The sequence below is a fragment of the Protopterus annectens genome, chromosome 3.part1 (assembly GCF_019279795.1).
Source record: "Protopterus annectens isolate FY-2018-M chromosome 3.part1, PAN1.0, whole genome shotgun sequence".
Lineage (NCBI taxonomy): Eukaryota > Metazoa > Chordata > Ceratodontiformes > Protopteridae > Protopterus > Protopterus annectens.
The window spans coordinates 842,555,662-842,577,308 of NC_056732.1; the positions used below are offsets into that span (position 1 = coordinate 842,555,662).

Genomic DNA, 21,647 nt, shown 5'->3' on the forward strand with positions numbered 1-21,647 from the left:
AGTGTGGTTTTGTTTGATGCTTAAACAGTACAGGTTGCTGTGACTAGATAAAAGACTGCCCTAATACAAAGAAATAAAAAAAACTGATGGCAAAGACAAACTTATACTTATTTATTTGCCTTTTTAACAGGATAGGTGGGCTACTGTAAACTCTCTGAACTGTTACCCAAGCCAAAACCAAAAATAACAAGGTACAAGAAAGATACAATATGCAGAAATGCACATACTTATAAAGAACATGGTAAGACAAAAGGAACATAAATACATAATACCATGAAAGGGCCAAGAGTCTTGTACCATCTGAATATAAATGTTTCAACTACTTGCAAAAGTAAATTCCAAACATTAAAGAACTAAATAACTTAAACATTTGCAGTTAGCTCTTCCAGTAAGAAAAAGTAACTGTTTCCAAATAAAGGCATAATGGCCAGTGCAATCCACCTGCATGGGAAGTAGCAAATGCCCCTTGAGGAGCATGTCAAACAGCAATCTGTGAGTCAGCACTAAAGCTTTGAAGTTAATTAGCCACAATTCATGTTTTTTTAGGTTCAGATCTGTCTGCAAGTCCTAAGTATTTGACTACTAATGGCAAACACATCTTCAGAATAATAAAACATCTTTTGCTATCACTTTTGCTCCAAGTTTGGTAACTGCAGCACAGTTTCACTCTTGTTACCAATGGACATTTTTAATAAAGTATTAATTGCCAGCAGGTACTGTGGAATAAGCAGGACAGTGACAGAGATTTTACTGAGAAGAGCTTAAACATCTTGCTTAACGTATTAGAAATGTAATAACAATTGCCTGGAGACATAATGTTAAAGCTGTCCCATATCATTAAAAGTGATTTTGAGGAAAAAAAAACATAAACTCTTGACAGAAGAGGAATAAACTACAACAGATGATATGATATTTTGTACTTTATAGAAAATACAGAAAGTTTATATGAGCCAAGCCAAAACTACAAAAAGTTCAAAAGCCTCAAACCCACCACCACAGTGAAAAAGACAAACTGGGTTTGTAGTCTCATAGTGAACAGTAACTGGTTAATACCAATTCCTGGTTTTGGCACTATATCCATAGTTCACTGATAGCCAAAGAGATGTGCACTGCTCAATAAACATGAAGTTCATGAATGGACCTTGAGAGATGTAGAGGCTTGTGAAATGTGAATCAGCTTTGCTTACAGTTCGCAGACACGGTTATTGTTCTGTCTTTGTTCTTCTGGGAATGTATTTTGTTCTAGTTATTAGTTCTGGTAATTAAAAAAAGTGTTACATTTTAATGCACCTGTGGGAAGCAGGACAATGCCTTTAAAGCTGAATGTCTAACACAGAGTGGGATGGGTGGTAATCCTAAATCCTGTCTTTTTACTTATGTACAAAATTTAAAATAATCCATTGCTCCCTTTAAAGCAACAGTAAGTAAAGAACTGATACAAAATTAAGGCAACGAGGGCAGGTTAACACAGAATTAGCTCTGCAATATGCCGAATACAGCAGCCTCAGACTGTGAGAGGGGATTAGCACAGAAAATAAAATCTCTGGATTTCTGGGCATGCTCCAGTACGATAGCAGCTAGCTTCCTGCACTTCTGCTTCTTTGTGCCATTAACATGGTTACACTTAAACATTCATCTTTGCCATCGCACGAAGAAAGGCACTACTACTGCATAACATTAAAGCAAATTCAAGTCTCTTGACTGACGATAGCTCAGCTAACATGGCTATGGCAGCAGTAGTGGCAGTAGCACTTACTCCAGTGGTGGCAGTGCCAACTAGTACTTTATATTCTCCAATCTTCATGGATCTCAAACATTAACACAGGCAGGGTTAGAGATTAATGGGCTATTGCTTCTCTCCACAAATATACAAAACAGCAAAAGGTAAGGATTTAAAACAAATGTGGTGGACTTTGTGGTTAAAATCAGGACCTTGGAGACTTGTATGACCAGCAACCTAATCTCCAAATCACAATCCCTTCTTGGCCAAGACTTTCAGATACAATCTGCAAGCTTCTCCATAGTGAATCACCCACTTCTGGAATGGAAACAGCAACTTGAGGTTCATTTTCTCCAGGGATTACTGCTGGAAGTATGATCAAGCACACATAAGCACCTCACTTACATAGAAAAGTTTTCTAAAATTACTTAGAAGCTTGTTTCTCAAGCAGCCTAATATCCTGAACAGCATCTCACCTTCTGGTAATTGTCTATGCTTACCTTACCAGTGTTTGATTATTTTAGCTGACTATTTTTCCAGTTTGCCTCATTAACATGGCACAGTCACAATCTCCAGGTTAGAGAACTTAAGCCCTTGTCAAATGTACATCTTGTCATAATTTCTCCTTTCACTCTTAGTTGGAATGAGGCCCAACTGCATTTGGTTTATACATGTTCCTACCTTCTGATCACCCTGTCAGGGGGTATACTTTCATAGCTGAAAAGGGATATATTGTTTCTGAAGTTCTGGGTATGTTGCCTGAAGACTTTTAAAATGTTAGTTTGAATGTAATCTCTGAAGAAGTCTTGTGTGGGACCCAGTGGAACCACTAGATATTTTAAGTCGTTGAGCTAGGAAATCCAACTTCCATGTTTCATGGAAAGGAACCATTCTTTTTTTTAATCATCAAAGAACTTTCCTTTAGATAATATTATAATAATAAGCCCTCTACTTAACACCTGGGGGTGCAGTCTGCCTTCAGGCTGTCATGATATTTTTATGCACCTGTGTTAATATTCCTCACAGTAGTCTGTCTTGAGAAATCAGGATTACAGGAGGTAGGATAATTCCCCACATCTTTACTAAAAGAGCAAGAGAGAGAGTACTTTCTGTCTCATATACCTTGACAGGCTAATTCAACCTCTCTTCAAACAGACTCTGAGTGAGGGTACACTGCAGAAATGAGCCATTAGTCACCAAGTACCCTGTCAGGACACCTCCAGCAATATTCCAGTGAACTTGGATACATTCAGTCCAACCATTCTAGAGGTTAAGAAGGAGCAGTATAAATGCTTGGATGCAGCCATCCTTAAATAAACTGAACTGGTGGCCACCATCAAGGATATCAACAAAATGGGTCTATATTAAGTTATTGCAAGCTCAGCTTGTTGAAAATGTAATGATTGGCACCACAATATCGCCCTAACTAAATAGCAAAAGCTCAGAATGTCGAAATGAGCATTAATGAATTGTGATGGTTGGCCACTTTGCAAGCCATATACGCTAATTGAAACCCTATCCTGTACTGTGAAAACATGTGCGAGTGTAAATAAATGAACAAAGGCATTGTGTACTGACATGTATCAAGTCTGTTGTACAACAGGTTGTGCAACTAGTATATTTAAACAGTGACAGAAGGAAACCATGTATTTAGAAATACACTGTAGTAAAAAATACAATCATCTAAATAAAACAAATGTGCAGATGTGTTTGGTGCGTTTATGGAACACTGCAGCTTTACTACACTTTCAGCAGCATTGCAATAGCAGTCAAAAAGTCATCAGAGGTATATTCTGACCGTTTACATAACACTGCTTGCAGCCTGTACTCCTTTTCAATTGCTTTCCTTTTCTTTGGTGAAGAAACAGAACCTGCCTGCACTTGCAACCTTAATTCATTTACCCTATTTTATTCATGAACCAAAACATCAAGGACGGCCGAAATATTACAGCTATGTCTGCTTAATAAACATCATAGACGTCTGTGATATCCTTCGACGTAATTTTGTGTCCTAGGTAATGACAAATAATTTAAAGTGCAAACAATCCAGAACAGAATGGGAAAGATAGGGGGAAAATGTGCACATGTTGTTGCTCTAGTCTGCACCTTCCTTGGACGGCCTAATACATACACCTCAGAAAAGTAGGTTAACAAATCTTTCCCCTCAGGTGGATAGCTCTGACAAAGACGTTGAAACTGTGCAAGTACCTCACTTTCATCTAGGAAAGCCAATGCAATGAGCTTCTTCACTGACAGTTGAAATCTAACTAACATACTTCCCATACAAGGTAGCTAGACCAAGACTCTGTACTTTACGCCAAATAGACTGGCCAAAATGAAATAAACATCCCTTATTGATCACATTACTAAAGTTATACTTCACACTTTTGATAGCAGCCATTTCAAAATCTGTTAATATGTATTGCACAGATGGTTTCAAGTTACAGATTGACAACAAGCTAACCACACACTCCTACATATAGTTGTATGATTTAAATGACTTCTTCGGCATCCAGCAGTACAGGAGGGGAACACATTTCTTATTTTCTCCAAACGTTATGATGCCATCTACAGTATAGAGCTGTCGACACAGTCGTGCTTTTGTTAAAAAGATACCATCCATAAACCAAATTACACTGCTACAGAGATCTTTTAAATTGTCAGTAGTGCTAAACACTATCACATGTGTGTTAGTATGCAGGTCTACCATTCGTTTTTGAATAAAGGCACCATGCTTTAATGCGTATTGTGTAGTATCTATTGTACTCAATGAAGTGGACACAGGAGTGTAAGATACCATCTTTCTACGCCTAACCCTATTCACTTGTTGTAGCACTGACCTTCGAGATGGTAAATGTACATTACTTTCAAAGGATGTACTCCCTACTATATCATCTACATCTAAAGCTGGAGTATCCCTGCAACATCGGGCTGCTTCTTTTAAGCTATGGCAGGCTGTGTACCTCTCCACATCTGTTGGATCCGGAGCATGCTGGTGTGATACCGACTTAACTAATACTTCACTGTCTCCTTCAATAATTATAATAGCTCTACTTTACTGGCCAGCTTAAACCTACAGCACCAATAATTTCTAGTTTTAACGCGTCTCTCTAAATTATACAGATAACCATCTGTCACTAGCATCTTTCGGTTTTTCTGTGACATAACTGTGTTGTAACATTCACCTAAAGTTCTAGGACTGCGAAGTGTCAGCCATTGCTGTGTTAGCTATGCAGTATAATGCACACAGTATATTCTGCCATTATGGTGTTTATACATTTAGCCACTGTTACTTCCAGGCGATGAAAGTCCTTTACGTTTTTATTATATATACAGATTCAGCTGCTATGACATGTACATACTTTCTATGCTCAGTTGCCGTGCCATATAAATAACATCAAGATACTAATGGTATATTTTATTCTTTACACACTTACTGTGATTTCACGTTGGTTCCTATGTCATAGATTTCTTTTGGGCCAACTATTGCTTTACGATAACGGTTATCTCGGCAAACTGAGCTTTCGCTATTTAGTTAAGGCGATATTGTGGTGCTGATCATTACATTTTCGACAAGCTGAGCTTGCGATAACGTAATATAGACCCAACAAAAAAGCTGTTTCTTCCCTGTTCATTGTGATATCTTCAAAATGTTCAATCCTAGTAAAAACAATTGTGAGGTCACTGCATCTGTAAGAGACCTAAAAATATTTACAATTGATACCAGTATGGACTTTTCCACACAGTAAAATTTGTTCCAGGGGTCCAACACAAGAGTATCCCTTTGTCCTAAATCATCCTGTAGCTAATAAGGTGATTTGTTTGTTTGTGACTTTCGGCTTTTCCCAGTTAGGGGTCGCCACAGCGGAACTCCGGTCCGCTAATGACTGGCAGTTGATTTTTACGTACCGGCTTGCCAGGCCTGACGCACAACCTTCAACGAAGTTACGCCAATTCACGCATGTCTCCACGCAGAAGACGCCCTAGCTGAGAATCGAACTGGACAGCGTCTTACCGTGAGGCGACAACACTACCGCAGCACCACCACCATGGGTACAGCTAATAAGGTGATAATTGAGCCAAATTTTCCTGGTGAAAGCCACTATACCACATAAACTCAGCCACTCTAAATACTGCAGACCAAACTCAAGTCTTCACTTCACGAAGGTTAGAATCATCTCTCATCTTTGGGCAACCTAATCCCCAAATCACAATCCCTTCTTGACCAAGACTTTCAGATAAAATCTGCAAGCGTCTCCACAGTGAATCATCCACTTCTTAGAAAATGCAGCCATAATGGACTGCAAATATTGAATGAATGCTGAAATAACCTTAAAAAACTGAATGCCTATTAAGCTGCTGCTGACAACAACAACATACTCAAACTCAGAATGAACAGCTCCCGACCTAGTTTGGTCCACTACTTTCTAAAATGACCATGATGCAGTAAAACGGGCAGTTGCACATCATAAGAGCAGTACAGTCTAGGTTGGAAACATTATGCTGTGCTCATGAACTTAGCAATTGTAGTTGTTCAACAGTGGACTCTAATAAAATCCTACAACTTGACCTAGTTTCACATAGGTGGCAATACCTCTTCATTTATATACTTGATGAAGCTTTCAGCAGACTCTCTGGTGGGGCATGAAAAACTAAAGTCCACATTCTGCCCCTTGAATATGGGCATATAAGGCACCAGCTAACAAAGTCTTTTCTTGCCCCTAGATGTCATGTAGATGTACAAACAAAATATGAAAATACCTGCACCAAAAATATGTGTTGACAATACAGTGCATATACAAAAAATACCAGTAACAAACCTCACACACACACAACCACCCCTAAACACAGAGGGGAAGGAGGGATGACCCCACCAATCAACATCCTCATACCTTCTACATAATATATGGTACAGGAAGGACCCAACATTCATCGCTCCAAAATAACCTGCACCAACCATATGCACAATAAGAATAAGATAGCAAAGAGGTCAACAATAAATAAGCTCGAACAGACCACCCCAAACACAATTTGCAAAACCAAAAGCAATATTTAGGACTAGACTTAGAGTACACGGCATAATGCTTAGAGAAAGTAGAAACTATGCTCCATGTATCATCCTAAAGAATATTAGAAATGCAGCCCCCTTAAGCCTGCTAGAAGCCATAATGAAGTAGGAGCTGGACAACATGCTCTTGCAAAACAATCCCACCAATGAATGGAATAAATGAAATGAAAGAGGAGCCCAAAATGAATGTTAGAAGGTTTTTAGAAAGAACTCATGTAGCTGCTGTCAAATCAAAGCAAAAGAAACAAACAACTTACTCCTGTGCTTGCCAGAGGTCTTCTAAACCCTGAAGTTTATAGAACTGCCTATAAACTCACACAAAATGGTGTATCTTTTTCCAAGTCTGCAAAACCTAATCCACAAAAATAGTTTATGAATAATAGCACCTTATAAAACACTAGTTAAAACCTTAACTGCATAAATAAAAGGAAGTACGAAAATATTGGTATCTAAAACGAAAAGGTAAGATCTGTGTAAAATCTTAAGGGCTCAGTAACTTAGATGACCCAGAAAAGGGCTAATGATACAAATTATTAAACACACCTTTCCAACCCAAATATTTCAAAAAGAAGGTTCTCAAAAGGCTCAAAAACATTGTAGATCAAATCAAATCCAACACAAAATTGATCTGTAAAGGTTTAGAGCTCTTGGTGTGATTTTTCAGTAAAGCAGTTGCCATAGGGAAAATTGCTTGAACAAAGGATGCTAAACAAATGGTGGTAGAGTAAAAGGAGTGCTGAAAATGTTGTGGCAGGAAGCAGGAGACAAGAGAAGGTGCTGTAACTTATATCTTTGCACTCAGTAGAAACTCAGAAGGAACACAGGCAAAAAACAAGAAATAATCAAAAATCATAAAATGCAAAAAATAAATATTTTTCATTCCAACTTTTATGCAGAAGGACAACAGTAACTTCAACTCAGTCATCCATAAGTTAGCTCCTTGTGTTTCTCAAATTCGAAATACATTTATCCAAATAGAAATTTGCACCCTTGTTAGAAAAATCCTTCCACATTGACATTGATCCAGTGTTGTTCACAGGAGACAGCTTCCACAATCAGATTTAAACTGGAGAGGGGCTTTCTGAGACTGTCTCAAAGACAGAATATGCCAGTGCTAGGGAAATCACTCCTAATACATTGAGTGCTGACCTTCCAATCTCTTTGTCTGGAATCATAGAAGAAGCACTATGGAGGCTGAAGAGGTGCACTGCGAAGGTACCAAAGAACTAAGAGAAATTCCAAGCTATTAAAGCTGTCTTGGAGAGTCTTGTTCCGACCTTTTTGAAGGCTCTTTGGGAAGTGGAGAAGAGGTGGAGAAGTATGGCGAGTCTCCCAGGACACTGTCAACCTTCAGCATCCACTTTCTACAGTTTCCAGATGTGGTTTCTTATGTGGGGGGATCAGCTGTAGTTTAGTGGAGATTTTGTGCTTCCGCAGAAACCTTGCCTGGAAAGTCTCAACTGAAGAGCGGAGGATCCATCCCAGTTTTGCTCGTAGATGCACATCAGGTCTGAATATCACATTCTAAATGTGTGTTATGACCACATGACAGTTGTGTTGTCTGTTAGTTGCAACACCTGCCCTGGAACCTGCCCTGGGTAGCCTGTATTAACTCAGAAAGTGTGACTTAACTGGACTGATGTACTTCACGATATAGCGAACTGCTGTTGAATCAACACTTGCCCTGAAGCCATTCTCCTCCCTCCCAAGCCATTCTTTCCCTTTCTCATGATCTGTAGATTCTGTGTTCTAATCTGTCCCTCGTCTGCACACTGGCCCAGAGCCCCCCACATTTATGTGAGTTCCTGCTTCACCACAAAATTCTTGTCAGCAAAACGTTTGAGAGGGTGACAGTGTCCAGAGTCTCCAGGTAGGTATCCTGGAGCCCACATTACAGCTTCCTGAATATATTATATTATTTGAATTGGGAAAAATGGCAAAAGGTGTGAACAGATTTTAAGATGTTGATTGCCCTTGCAGTCAGCCAGCACTTGCTGATGAGATAGGAAGAGTGATGATATGTGATAGAAGCCATGTGGGTTAAAACTACATTTGAGGGCTGTGCTAGTCAGCACACCAATTCTTTGTCACACATGGAGAAGGACTAGACTAGATTTATTTTTATTCACACCCAGAAAGCACATGTCTTAGCACTGCTATAACATATTCCAGATTTATAACATGACCAGATGCTGCATCTTAGCCAGGCATTAGCAGGCCAGAATCAGGCAGTGGTCTTCCTTTTGATGATTGATCAGTGAGTGTTGTAGCCTGAAGTAAGTTGTGAATACTCTACCTGAAATAAATAAGGCAGGCTAGTGAACAGATAATATACCTAGAAAGTAGATTTGCCAATGAGCACTTCCAAGAACTGATAATAGATAGGCACACAAGATAAGCCTCAGATATATATGCAACTTTCCCTGAGCCTGATCATGGAAGAGGTAAATCCTTGCTGTGCCCACATCAATGAGCTGAACTTCAACATGTCAGAGGTTGTACTTGAAATCCAAGTTTCCAAAATTGGGAGAGGATATGTTGAGAGGATAAACCAGACAGTCTCCACTACAAATCCCAGGGGAGAATAAATCTCAGGCCCTTTCTGGAGTACGTCCAAAATTAAGTTCCCGAGAATGGCTTCATCTGGAGAAATTTGCTTGTGAGCCCTCTTTTCTGGAGAGCCTTTGAATGGGAATTGCTATGCCTTAAATGGTGTATGATATAAAACCTGTAACTGTGTATGGTGTCTTAAATCCCAATTTTCTTGAGTCTGGAGTAATTAAACTTTTCTTTCAAAGAAGAGACTCACAGTCTTCCTCCTCCCAGAGCTGAAGGATCTGGCAGCTGAAAAGTCAAGCAGTCTGTTCTGTTTACGAGGACTGACTGCCCTCCCCCCACCTCTGGCTGAGGTGCCTACCTGTTCAATCTAGGCCCCTGAAGAACCTCTGCTGCCTCCCACCATAATGCAGTCCTCACCCCTAGATGTCATAAAGCAAGTGATGTCCCCCCCCCAGCAGGCCAATTTCTCCTAACAAACTTGGCTGCACCTGCAAAAATCTTAACAGTTTTTATAGACTTAGCTTTGTCCTCCATTCCTTTTAAAACTGCTTCCACAGGCTATAACCAAAACAACACACACTTGTATAAGGAGCATCATCCTCCTTGTCTTAACATGCTCAGAGCTATCAGCCCCTCAACCAGGCATGCCTGCGAAGAAAGGTGGAGAAACAGAGCTACCAGCAGAGGAAGAGGCCTGTACAGCATCAAAACCACATTGCAAAGAATGCTACCTACTACTTGTTGGCTGAACCAACCACCAAATTTAGCTGCTCAATTAGATCCCACTTCATCAAAGCATTTTTTTAGATTTAAGGAGATAATTTTAGATATTTTTACTGATGATAGCTGATGAAACAAACTCAGTGGCTACTCTTGGAAAGCACACAGAAGAAGTCCAACTCTTTCCCTTGCCTCTTTGCTTTCAGTCTTTATCACAGGATTTACCATTTAGAGACCAGGCCACCTTAGGCCCCTGAGAAACAGTTTCTCTCTCGCCTAGCCTCTTTTAAACAAAACTATGGTTAGTCAGCACCTTCACCCTATAGTACCTATCAGGCAGCAGGGCAGGGGGCAGAGTCAGGTTCAGGGAAGCAAACAAAAACATCTACATTCAACACAGGACACATAGTACATATATGGGGCCCATAAAAATAAGAATTCCTTAAGCCTTAAGCCTTTCCTGACCTAGAGTAAATCTCTTCTTCTCATTAAAGTGTTCTCTCATGGAATGCAGAGAGTCTCTGAAATGAGATCCTTCAGGAGAGAAAGCTGTAGAGTGGAACGCTGGCAGGCCGGGGGCGGGCGAACATCATTACAACGCTACTCAATGCAACCACAGTCTAACACTCTACTTAATAGTCCTTGTTAAACTAAGCAGCACAAGCATAGGCAATGCACAGGCCTACAACCTAAACAGGAAGCATACACCTAAAGGTCAATCCTACAAGGTATAGTAGTCCACATCTATGAGTTATCTTTTTACTTTTATTCACTTTTTGTCACTCGAAAAAAAAAAAAGCAGAAAAAGCAAATGAATTCCCCACCGAGCCAACTCTGATGAAATCTCTGGTCCCGGAAATAAATATTTCAGAAACCCAACTTAAAACTGCGCTTGCACTGCATTTGCATCGACCACCACAAAAGACTGAGGATATATGGCGTCGGTCATGCGCGTTAGTACCCTGGCGCGCTGGCGTCGGTCATCGCGCTGACGCGTCGACGCCCGCCTCTCTCTGGTCGGGCCCGACTGGACAGCGGACTACCCAATAGTAAGGACTGCAGCAATGTGGAACGAAGAACATCATACAAGTTTTCTCTGACTACAGCTTTGCATTTTCCAAACAAAAGTTGTTAAATTAGGAAGCACATCAGATTGTCTGTTTCTGTGCTGTCACACCAAATTAAAATTCAGCTGCAGGACATTTCAGTACTAGCACAACTATACTAATACTTTCTGAAAGGAAATTATTTCAATAATAAAAGGTGTCACTGTGCCTCATGTAGACGTTAAAGCTCCCCACCCACACTTTGTAGGAGGTCTTGTGTCCTACAACCTACATGAGCTAACATGATCATATCTAAGATCTAGGATTCCTTAAACATAAATTACTGTCCTTGAGGTAGTGTGGCACAGTCTAAGGCATAACAAAATATGGCAGCATAAAGCCACACTAAGACAAAGCAACCAGGCAATGATTTATACAACTCTATACAAAGGTATATATTTTTTTCCCCAAGTTTTAAATGAAGAAACAAATCACCAGGTAGAGAACTACACTTACTGCAATACTTAGTTTTGAATACTGAACTACCTACCCCCTAAGTTTCTCATGGCATCTACAACACGAAGGACTAACATCTCTAAAAATGTGCAACTCTGAGTAGCTAAAAATTTCCTCATGTGTGTAATCATATTTTAAGACAATCTCTGTATAGTCTTTCGTAACATGACGTTAGTCACCTCTGCTGTTACCAATACTTTTAGAAAGTTAGCAAACCAGTGCATTTTATCAGTTCACAATCAAGGCAAATTTTCTTACAACACTGAAAAGATCCATTAACCTGACAAGGATTACACCACCTGACATTGTAGGATTTAATGTATAGATTTTGTCACCAGTTGTCAAATGGTGTGCTCTTATTATATGCAGTCATTACTCTGAAATGAAAACATGCACATTTTTTGCTACACTTCTTAGTAGGCTACTAAGGCATTGTTATATCTGGGCATACACTTTCAGCTGTTAAGGCTCATATCAGTACTTATTTATTAAGAGACTATGAATCAACTTTAGACAATAATTCTGCACTTGAACTAGATTAATTCTTAGCAGTAATTTGTTTAGGAACTTGCTAAACAGCAACAGTGTTAAAATGTTCATTAATAATTCACAGCATTAATAATGCATTAATTAATAATATACAACATTCATTTGTTTTTACTCCAACATAATGTACAGATGATGAAGTGCATCAACTCTTAGTGTAGTATGTAGCCATTTTATACCTTGCACATTTAATATTATCAGGCTTCTATTTTACTGCTGCTGCAAAAAAAAAACAATATGACATAAAACTGTGTGTTGTACTATGTCCAAGGACCCTGCCTGATGAAGAAGTTCCTACACTGATACTTCTAGGTTCAAAAAAACAAGTCCGAGAATTTTATCACTATGTTTGTACAGTAGCTACTATTATTTATCATGCAAACCAGTGCTCAGTGCGCTCAGTCCCACCACTGCTATATACAGTTACTGTGAAATTGTGAGACTGTAATGATTTTCAATGAGCTGCGGTAAGATAAATATCATGAATCATCACAGGTTTTCATGGTCTTGGGAATGCATTTGCTCGGACTATGAATTTGTAAATTCCAAATCCACAGAGATCCTCAGGCAGATGTTGCAGATTTACAGGAGCAGGAAATGGATAATATGTATTACCCATCCCAACTTAAAGTTTTTTAACATTGTGAAACAACACATCAGTAACATATTTTTGGTTTCATATGCAACAGAAACTAATGTTAGCAACATATAACAAATTACTGCCTTACCCCAAACAGGATTTACAAAATATTTATTAAAAAAAAAAAGAAAAGAATGCACATAGAAATGATTAAGACACAGTAACTCTTGAGACCTAATGGAAACAAGAGCCCAAGGAGGGAGAGCCAATCTGCCAAAGAGAAACAAGACAGTCATATGCAGGAATAAAGTTAAAGTAAGGCTTATTACTGTCTGTTGTGTGTCTTGGCACATTTACAACTACTCATAAAAATGATTCATATCTCATTGGGGCACACACATCTCAGATGACTACAACTACAGATTCATTTCCACTGTGCTGGCTATCATTCAAATTCAGTGGATGCTAAGCTTCAGACATAGTATTAGCATCTATCTACCTAGCAAAATAAATAAACTGACAAAACTAGGAATCAGACACAGGCATCTGGAACTCTATCCCAGTGCTGTGCTACTAAAACATCTGACTAACTTGACAAAGACTGTGATTCCTTTCATGTCATTGCAAGACCCAGGTGATGCACAGTGTTTAAGGTTGCCTGGCAAAGATTCAAACAAGGACATAACATACCCTTCCCACTGCACTTTTTTTAGTAAGTAAGAAAATGAAACATACATCAAAGGTACAAAGTCTATTTTAGTTTTTTTCTATGCAAAAAATACAATATAAGCAAAAATGTGAAATATCCCTTACCAGCATGTAAGTAAGCCAAATCAGGATTCTCCAAGTCTGGATGAAGTTCTTTAAGATGGTTACGAAAGTCAACCGGAATGTTGGTTCCATAGTCACATTTGGGACAATTATACATTTTCACACCTTCATGCTTACCGGTATGCAAGATGTGCTTGCGAATGTTTTCTGCACAGTTTGACCTTACGAAAGAAGTAAGAAAAGAAGAATTACACTTAAAGTCAGCAGGAAAACTTAAGAATTACAGCTTTATTTTATAAAGTGTTTTAATAGAGAATTTATATAGATACATTTCCTATTTCTACATTAGAACATTTTAATTACATTATTAGGTTTCAATAAATCTCAGCATAAGAACTGAATTCAGCAGTAAGGAAGGCTTCTAAACCAGGAAATCCTAACAGATAATCTGGCTGCATGAATAAAGCATCTTAGAAGAAATAATTAAAGTTAATTTTGAAGCTAACTTTACAAAACATTTCTGCATGATGGCTGGGAGCAGTAGACAGGAAGATGTATCCCATCTTAAAGCACTACCTGGAGCCACCCACAATAATAATAATATTAAACTAAATGTGCACAAAAATAAGTCAAAACATAACGATCCAATAAAACAGCATCCATCTATTTATGTATTGAAAACAAATATCAGTGGAAAATCCAGGCAGTGGTACAAGGGGTGTGACACCTTACTTTGTAAGGTCCCATTGCATAGTCCAAATACACACAAGTGATTCATAGGGCTAAGCCCCCCCCCTTTTTGTAAATTTCTATACCCACCACTGGATACGTTTTACTTCTAACTGGAAATTCCAACAATTGATAACCCATTTTCTGTGATGGTCAAAGAAGAAAAACAAAGTTCCACTTAGTAACAGTATACACAGACTTTTCATTACAGTTTTTTTAACAAATATCTGTAGCAACAGCATTCAAACATCCAACAATACACAGAATAAATAACCATAAATAGCTGTAGACAGTGTGATACAGTTACAAAGAAACATATTTGTTTTTATTTATTTACATTTTGTTGGCTGGGTTAGTCCCACTTGGTCCGTGCCCTCTTTTCAGGGGAGACCCAAGGTAATATTCATTCTTACAAAGAGAAATTCAGACATAGCACGGATAAAATTCATATACACTATATGGCAAGTGCCATGTATTCTTTTACATCTACCACCAACTCAGGCTGTTCGGACTCCAATTTAATGTTGCATCTGAAGGAAGGCATCCTCTTTATAGTGTACTGCAGTGTCAGAAATAGAAAATGAAGCCAAGCAACTGGTGTAGGAATAGAACCCACAGTCTTCTGATCTTCTAGAATCAAAGATGATGTACAGTCTTTGTCTCTAATGAGGCAACTTGACAACATATTCAAATAAAGAAGCATGGTTTGTGCACATTGCAACTCAATAAAATACAGCACAAGTACAGTAATTCATAAATAATATACAAGTCAAATATCTTTAGATAAGAAATACAACAATGTGTCATCTTTCACGAGGGCACAAAGTGTGCAGCAAATGAGTAAGAAATGGATGGAAGATGAACACTAAACTGGGTACATTAAACTAGGTCTGTATCAAATGGCATGCTACCCATATATACCCAATAAAAGTTAGAAATACTCTACTTTATGCAACCATCTTGTCACAAACTGAGTAGCACATGAGTGCAAACCTGATGGAAGAACACAACACTACTGTACAATTCTGAAGTCCATACCTGGGGAAAGACCATGATACAGATGCAAAAGAATTTCCTGAATGCTAAAATTTAGTCCTCAGAAAACCACAAAAAGGAAATGAAATCACAAATAAAATAAACAAAATGTTCGTGTTGCTGGCAAAAATTAAGGTGTGTGTCAATGAGGTTACTTGCAATATTTTATATCAAGAGAACAAACACACAAAGACAACTCAACAAAATGAAAAGTCATCTCTCTTACTTTATTATTTTCTTAACCTGGAAGATGGAAATGTCCAGAGAACCTTTTCAGCAACAACACAGGCACAGAGCAGTAGTTAGCAGCTGTGAGTACTTAACAAGAAACAGTTTACTATGCTACAGCATGAGATACTTAGTACACAACTGATGACAGCATACAATTCAACACAACAAAACTTGGTAGATTATACATTATATAATGGTACACGGTCAAGAAATATGCCAAAAAGGCCTTTTACAAACAAAGAGGGCAGTGGGATTTTGTTTGTGAATGGTACATGGTAATGTAACAGTCTCTGCATACAGTCAATTATTAGTTCTAGTTCTGCATATTACCAGAAACAGCCAGTGGTCATCGGTTGTCTAAGTCCCAAAACATGTTGAGCACTGTATGTTTTCAGAGACCATGCTAGTCTTTTGACACCACAGCCCCGAAGGACATTAGGGATAATTCCAATCTTAGAAATCGGATCATGAAGGTATTCTAAGTCTGCTTCATTCCCTGTAAAAGCCACTAAGAATCATTTCAGCCTCTGAAAATTACCCCTGAAGGTTACTAGCAATTGTTTCCAGTTTCTAGAGGTCAGCACCGAGCATTCCCGTCCTTGAAGAGAGCACGTTAATCTTGATATAAACAAAACACTGCTATTTAAAGATACATATTTTACACTTAGCATTCATTCTGTATGTTACTGCTTATTAATTAGCTGATCAACTGCATACTTTATATTTACCAGCTGAGTACAAAACAGACCTCATTGTTTCAGATATCTTGTTAAGGTGATAGAAGATCTGTTGGTGATAGTTCACCACAGCACTTAAAGCATTTACTTCAAATGGATGTTGACTGTTCTAATCCCTGATGGTCATCTGCATTCATTCAGCTCCTAAACACCATTAGGAAATGACCCTGTCTTTAAAGGTCATTAAGACTTAAGCAGCAGGAGGTTTCAAGGGATGATGAGCTCAGTACATGGAAAGAAAGAATACTGGGAAAGTAGGCAGGACAGTCAAAGGTACACCATAAATCCTGCATATCACTGAGCAAATATAATGGGCCACCGACCTTTATCTGTCATCATCATTTAACACTGTTTTGTATTCTACTTCACAGAGCTGCTCTTATGCACAAGAACACCCAGAAACAAAATGATTTCTAAACAGAGATGTAGTGTTAATAACAGTGAGTTCAGTCCCTTACTCTGCTAATTAGTCAGACAATCAATAAATCAGCAATGCAAGCAACCAAAACCAGTTATTAACACAACACAGGGCAACATACTGCATTCGACTGTATAAACCAAGCCAGAAAGTCTGCAGCTCAAAAGCTAAATAAAGTAATGTAAACTGTAACAAAAAAGAAGATGAAGAAGAAAAGAAGAAAGAAAGAAAACAATCAGCTCAATTCTGAGTGCAAATTTAAAGACACAGTGCCAAGTTATGCATCTTTGTCATTCACAAACACCAGGCCCTGCCCTACAATGAACCCTTACTTCTATAAAGTGTAACAACCAAAATCTGAATAACAAACTATTACTCTAGAGGTAAACATGCACTACAAATGACAGCAATTAACTATCAGAACCCTCATAGTTACATGTTCAGGTATGATTAAAACGCTGTGTTTTCATCAGCACACTTACTCTACAGTCACAAATATGTAATATCTCAGCTTCTGCTTCAGCAGTTAGGAATTTAAACTCCAAATTAAAAAATATGTCACTATGTAGTACTTCTGGCTCTCTGCTGCCTCCTGTCTCATTCCTCACAAATACATACAAACAAAATGTAGTTACAAAAGTGATGCCAATACATACCTGTATTTACTTTCAGATGTTTCACTGCTGTAATGTATCCTTGTTACATTTCTCTTAGCAAATCTGCTGATAACTCTGTTCTACATTTTAACTCATTCTGTCCATCTGATATGAAATACTCTAAAGAATTTCCCTGCATTAAACCATAACACTAAGTTCTAAAGAAGAATTAATTCAAGGCGGAGTTACTGCCTGATCCAGCACTAATATTTGTTTAATTACAATATGTTACCCCTTTTTAGGCAAACTACTTTATACTTCTCATACAACCGATGTGTGGTCTTTCATCAATGAATAATTGCATGAAGTTTAGGTATGAGACTGAAAATATCAACTGATAACCTTCTTCTACCACCTATAAGCTTTTTAGAAATACTAGGTTAGATGCATAGCTATTTTGGCCTGGGTTTCCTTAATATGACTGAAAAAGTATTTAAGTGTAAATGGGAATTAAATAATTAGAAAGTGAGTAAATGCAAACTAAAAATTGTTAATTTAGCTTTCTGTAAATTTCACTAACTATGTTTTTACTTGTATTAAAAGGCAACCTTAACTAATAATAAAAAATGATAGTTGTGTTGCAGTTACAAACAAAAGTCATTAAGTATATCCACAATTTTTTTTTAGTTCATCTACAGTTTTGCATCACTCAATGAGTATAGTTCCATAATCAAAAGATGTTCCTTCAGCTAATGCAAAAATATGTTACAAGAAGACAGTACATAGAAGGCTACAGTGAATGCACATATTTAAAAGTAGAACAATATCTCAAAATTAAGTTATTAGCAAGGACCAGGTGTAGTGCAGCATAGTGGGTTGGCTTTAAAAAGAATAACCAGGTATGAACCCCATCAAGCCCCATACACAAATGTCTGCATCCACAAAAATTATGTGGATCCTGAGAAAGTCTCCTCTGATTTTGTTTGGGCTACTCAGTTAAAAAAAACAATAAATACAGAAGATTAAGGACTTTTAAGACTAAGTGTTTTACAAATAATACTGAGTCTGGTACATACACAAACTAGTACAGTAATATACATATATATATTTGTTTGTGCCTTTTGGCTTTTCCCAGTCAGGGGTCGCCACCGGTCCGCTAATGACTGGCAGTTGATTTTTACGTACCGGCTTGCCAGGCCTGACGCATAACCTTCAACGAAGGTACGCCCATTCATGCATGTCTCCATGCAGAAGACGCTCTAGCTGAGAATCGAACCGGACAGCGGCTTACTGTGAGGCGACAACGCTACCGCAGCACCACCACCGCGGGTAATATACATACATATATACATATATATATATATATACACACATACACACACTGTGTGTGTGTGTGTGTGTGTATATATATCTGTATGTATATATATATATATATATATATATATATATATATATATATATACACACACAAACACACACCTTGCTCATCTCTTTCACACATACAATATATTGTTCTTTAAACCCAAACTGTTTCAGACACAGATATACCTGTTTAACATTACACTTACTGACAATTTAACCAAAATTAAATCCTATCTTTACTATGCAATCTTGAAATTCCTCCAGCTCTGTGGTGACATCCACCCTCACTCTGGTCCCAAATTCTCACAATCCATATCCACAACGCATATTTAAGTTAGATAAAATATGCTTAAATTTATCTCAGTAAACACACAGAATGTCCAACAAAATTTTGGGTTGTATGCTTGGATGACAGCACAATTTCCTGACATACTAGTAATCAATGAAACCTGGCTTAAACCACACATAAAGGATACAGAGGTACTTCCTCCAGGCTTTAATAAGTTCAGATCTGTCTGACCTAAAAGAAAAGGAGGCAATGTTGCAGTAATACATCCTGCTTCTATTTCCTTAAACCTTCACAGCCAATCCACACCCTCCTTTGACAAAGCCGGACTACTGATCACCTACCTTAAATTAAAAAATAATAAAAGTCTTTGCATTACAGCTTTATAAATACCCCTGGGCAATAACTTATCAACTCTGGAAAGTATCCTGTCTTGGGTATCAAAAAATCTCTTTCTGGAAACAGTAATATTAGGTGATGTCAACACTGACTGGCAGAAACTTAACTTACAATTTCCCACAGACAGCATAGACCTATTTGAATTTTTCAACTAATTATTCACTCTACCTTTACCAGTTCTGTAAACCAAAATGGCTCAATAATTGATTAGATTTTGTTCTCCCATCCTAACAATTTCTCTCAATCCAAAACACTACCAACCTGTATTAGTGATCAGCACCCCATCTGTACAACTAGACTTATTTCACATTCATGTAGACAAGACACCTACAAGTCTACATGTATCCAACTTTGACCAGTAGGCCTTTACAAATTTACTAAACTCCATAATTGGTCCTTCCTTAAACGCTTGAAAAAATTAATTCTACATTCCTAAACACTTAGACAGTTTAGCTCCCACCAGAAGGAAAATAGTCAAAACCGGCTATACTAGATCACTCATGCAAAAAAGAGACAAGACTTGGACAATTTATTTAAAACATAAGACTCACAATAATTAACAGCATTTCAAAGCACTGCATAACCTTGTAAAGAAACAGGTTAATTTAGACAAAAATCAAGTCTATGCAAAGCTACAAAATCAGCACAAATCCAATCCAAAAACCTTCTGGCACACTACCAAAAAAATCCTGAACCCAGGAAGTCAGTTCCCCCAACCCTCCTGGGACAGCACCTCTCCTGACTTAACAACTCGGTTTAACTCTTACTTCACTGACAGCATAGCTTCCATCACTAAAAAATTCCCTCTACCCTCTCTCAGCCTCCTATTACCTGTCACTCCACAACTGACCTTCCACCAGTTCCTACTTCCTTAGTCAAATCCCTCCTCTGCAAGCTCTTGCCATGCCCCCCCCCCCTCTGCGGACAATCTTCCTAACGAATTCCTAAAAATGGTGGCTGATTCAATTGCCTACCCAGTCTCAATAATCATTAACAGATCCATCAAGGAGGCTTATGTCCCCTCCCTGTGGAAAAAATCCTTCATCCTTCCTCTCCACAAAGGTGGCACCTCCACAGAAATCTCTAACTATAAGCCAATTGCTATTCTTCCTCCACTATCACAGATCTAGAAACATTTACCTATAAACAACTTATTCAATACCTACTTGTCAATAATCTTCTCTCTCCCACCAAACATGGATTCAGACCAGCACACAACACTATCACTGCTCCACTATCCTTTACTGACACTGTCAACATAGCTTGTGACTGAGGAAACGTGGTCTCTTCTCTGTTCTTAGATCTATCCAAAGCCTTTGACACTGTCTCCCACCACATCCTCTTATCCCAACTATTTCTTCAGGGCTTAACCAAAACATCCTTACAATGATTCACTAGCTATCTCTCTAACAGATATCAATCTGTCAAATGAAACTCTAACTTCTCTCCTTACTTATCTGTTAGTACTGGGGTACCCCAAGGCTCAAAACTAGGTCCACTTCTCTTCAACATTTTTATTAACCATCGTAATGCCGCCACCAAACAAGCCACCCTAATTCAATATGCTGATTACTGTCTATTAATCTGCTCTGCAAGGATTCTCTCAGCTAGAGAGTTTAAACTCAAGAAGCATTCAGTTCCACCGAGTCTTACCTCACCAACAACCATTTACTACTTAAACCCCCACAAAATCTGCACTTCTATTTTTACCAAAACAATCTTCTCCAGATACCTCAAACTTTGGTATTACTTCTCTGAACAGTACTTGAATCGATGTGGTTTCACATACAAAATTATTAGGTGTAACTAGTGACAACAGTCTTAAGTTTGACCTACATATCAGCAACAATATAAAAAAAAATCATCAAAAACTGAGCATGATGTATAGGATTAAGAAATTAATCTCAAACTCCACAACAGTAACTCTTGCCACCAGCTCTCTCTTGCCCTCCCTTCTATATGCTTCACCTATTCAAACCAATCTTCACTCTTCTCTCAAAGCAAAACTTAGTCAATGTTATAATGTTCTTCTTTCGGCTTTTCCCGGTTAGGGGTTGCCGCAGCGATACTCAGGTCCGCTAATGATTGGCAGTACATTTTTTATGGGTACCGAGGTGACAGCTTGACGCCCAACCTTCAGGGAAGGCACGCCCATTCTACGCATGTCTTTCGAATGCCACTCGACCGTGGGGAGGACATGCAGACTCCACACAGAAGGTGCTCCAGCCAAGAATCGAACGGGAGAACCTCTTGCTGTGAGGCAACAACGCTACTGCTGCACCACCGTGGCTTAATTTGCCACAGGGCAGACCCACTACTCTCACCATT

General features: G+C 38.4%; 1 protein-coding gene across 1 annotated transcript in view; it reads right to left on the reverse strand.

Annotated features, from left to right (window-relative positions):
* The window catches only part of ZNF407 (zinc finger protein 407), a 3,063,484-nt gene that overhangs the window by 836,581 nt on the left and 2,205,256 nt on the right, over window positions 1-21,647 (reverse strand). Inside the window, exon 8 of the mRNA XM_044067115.1 lies at window positions 13,569-13,747. Coding sequence (XP_043923050.1) covers window positions 13,569-13,747 — 179 coding nt within the window. The remainder of the gene's footprint in view (window positions 1-13,568; window positions 13,748-21,647) is intronic.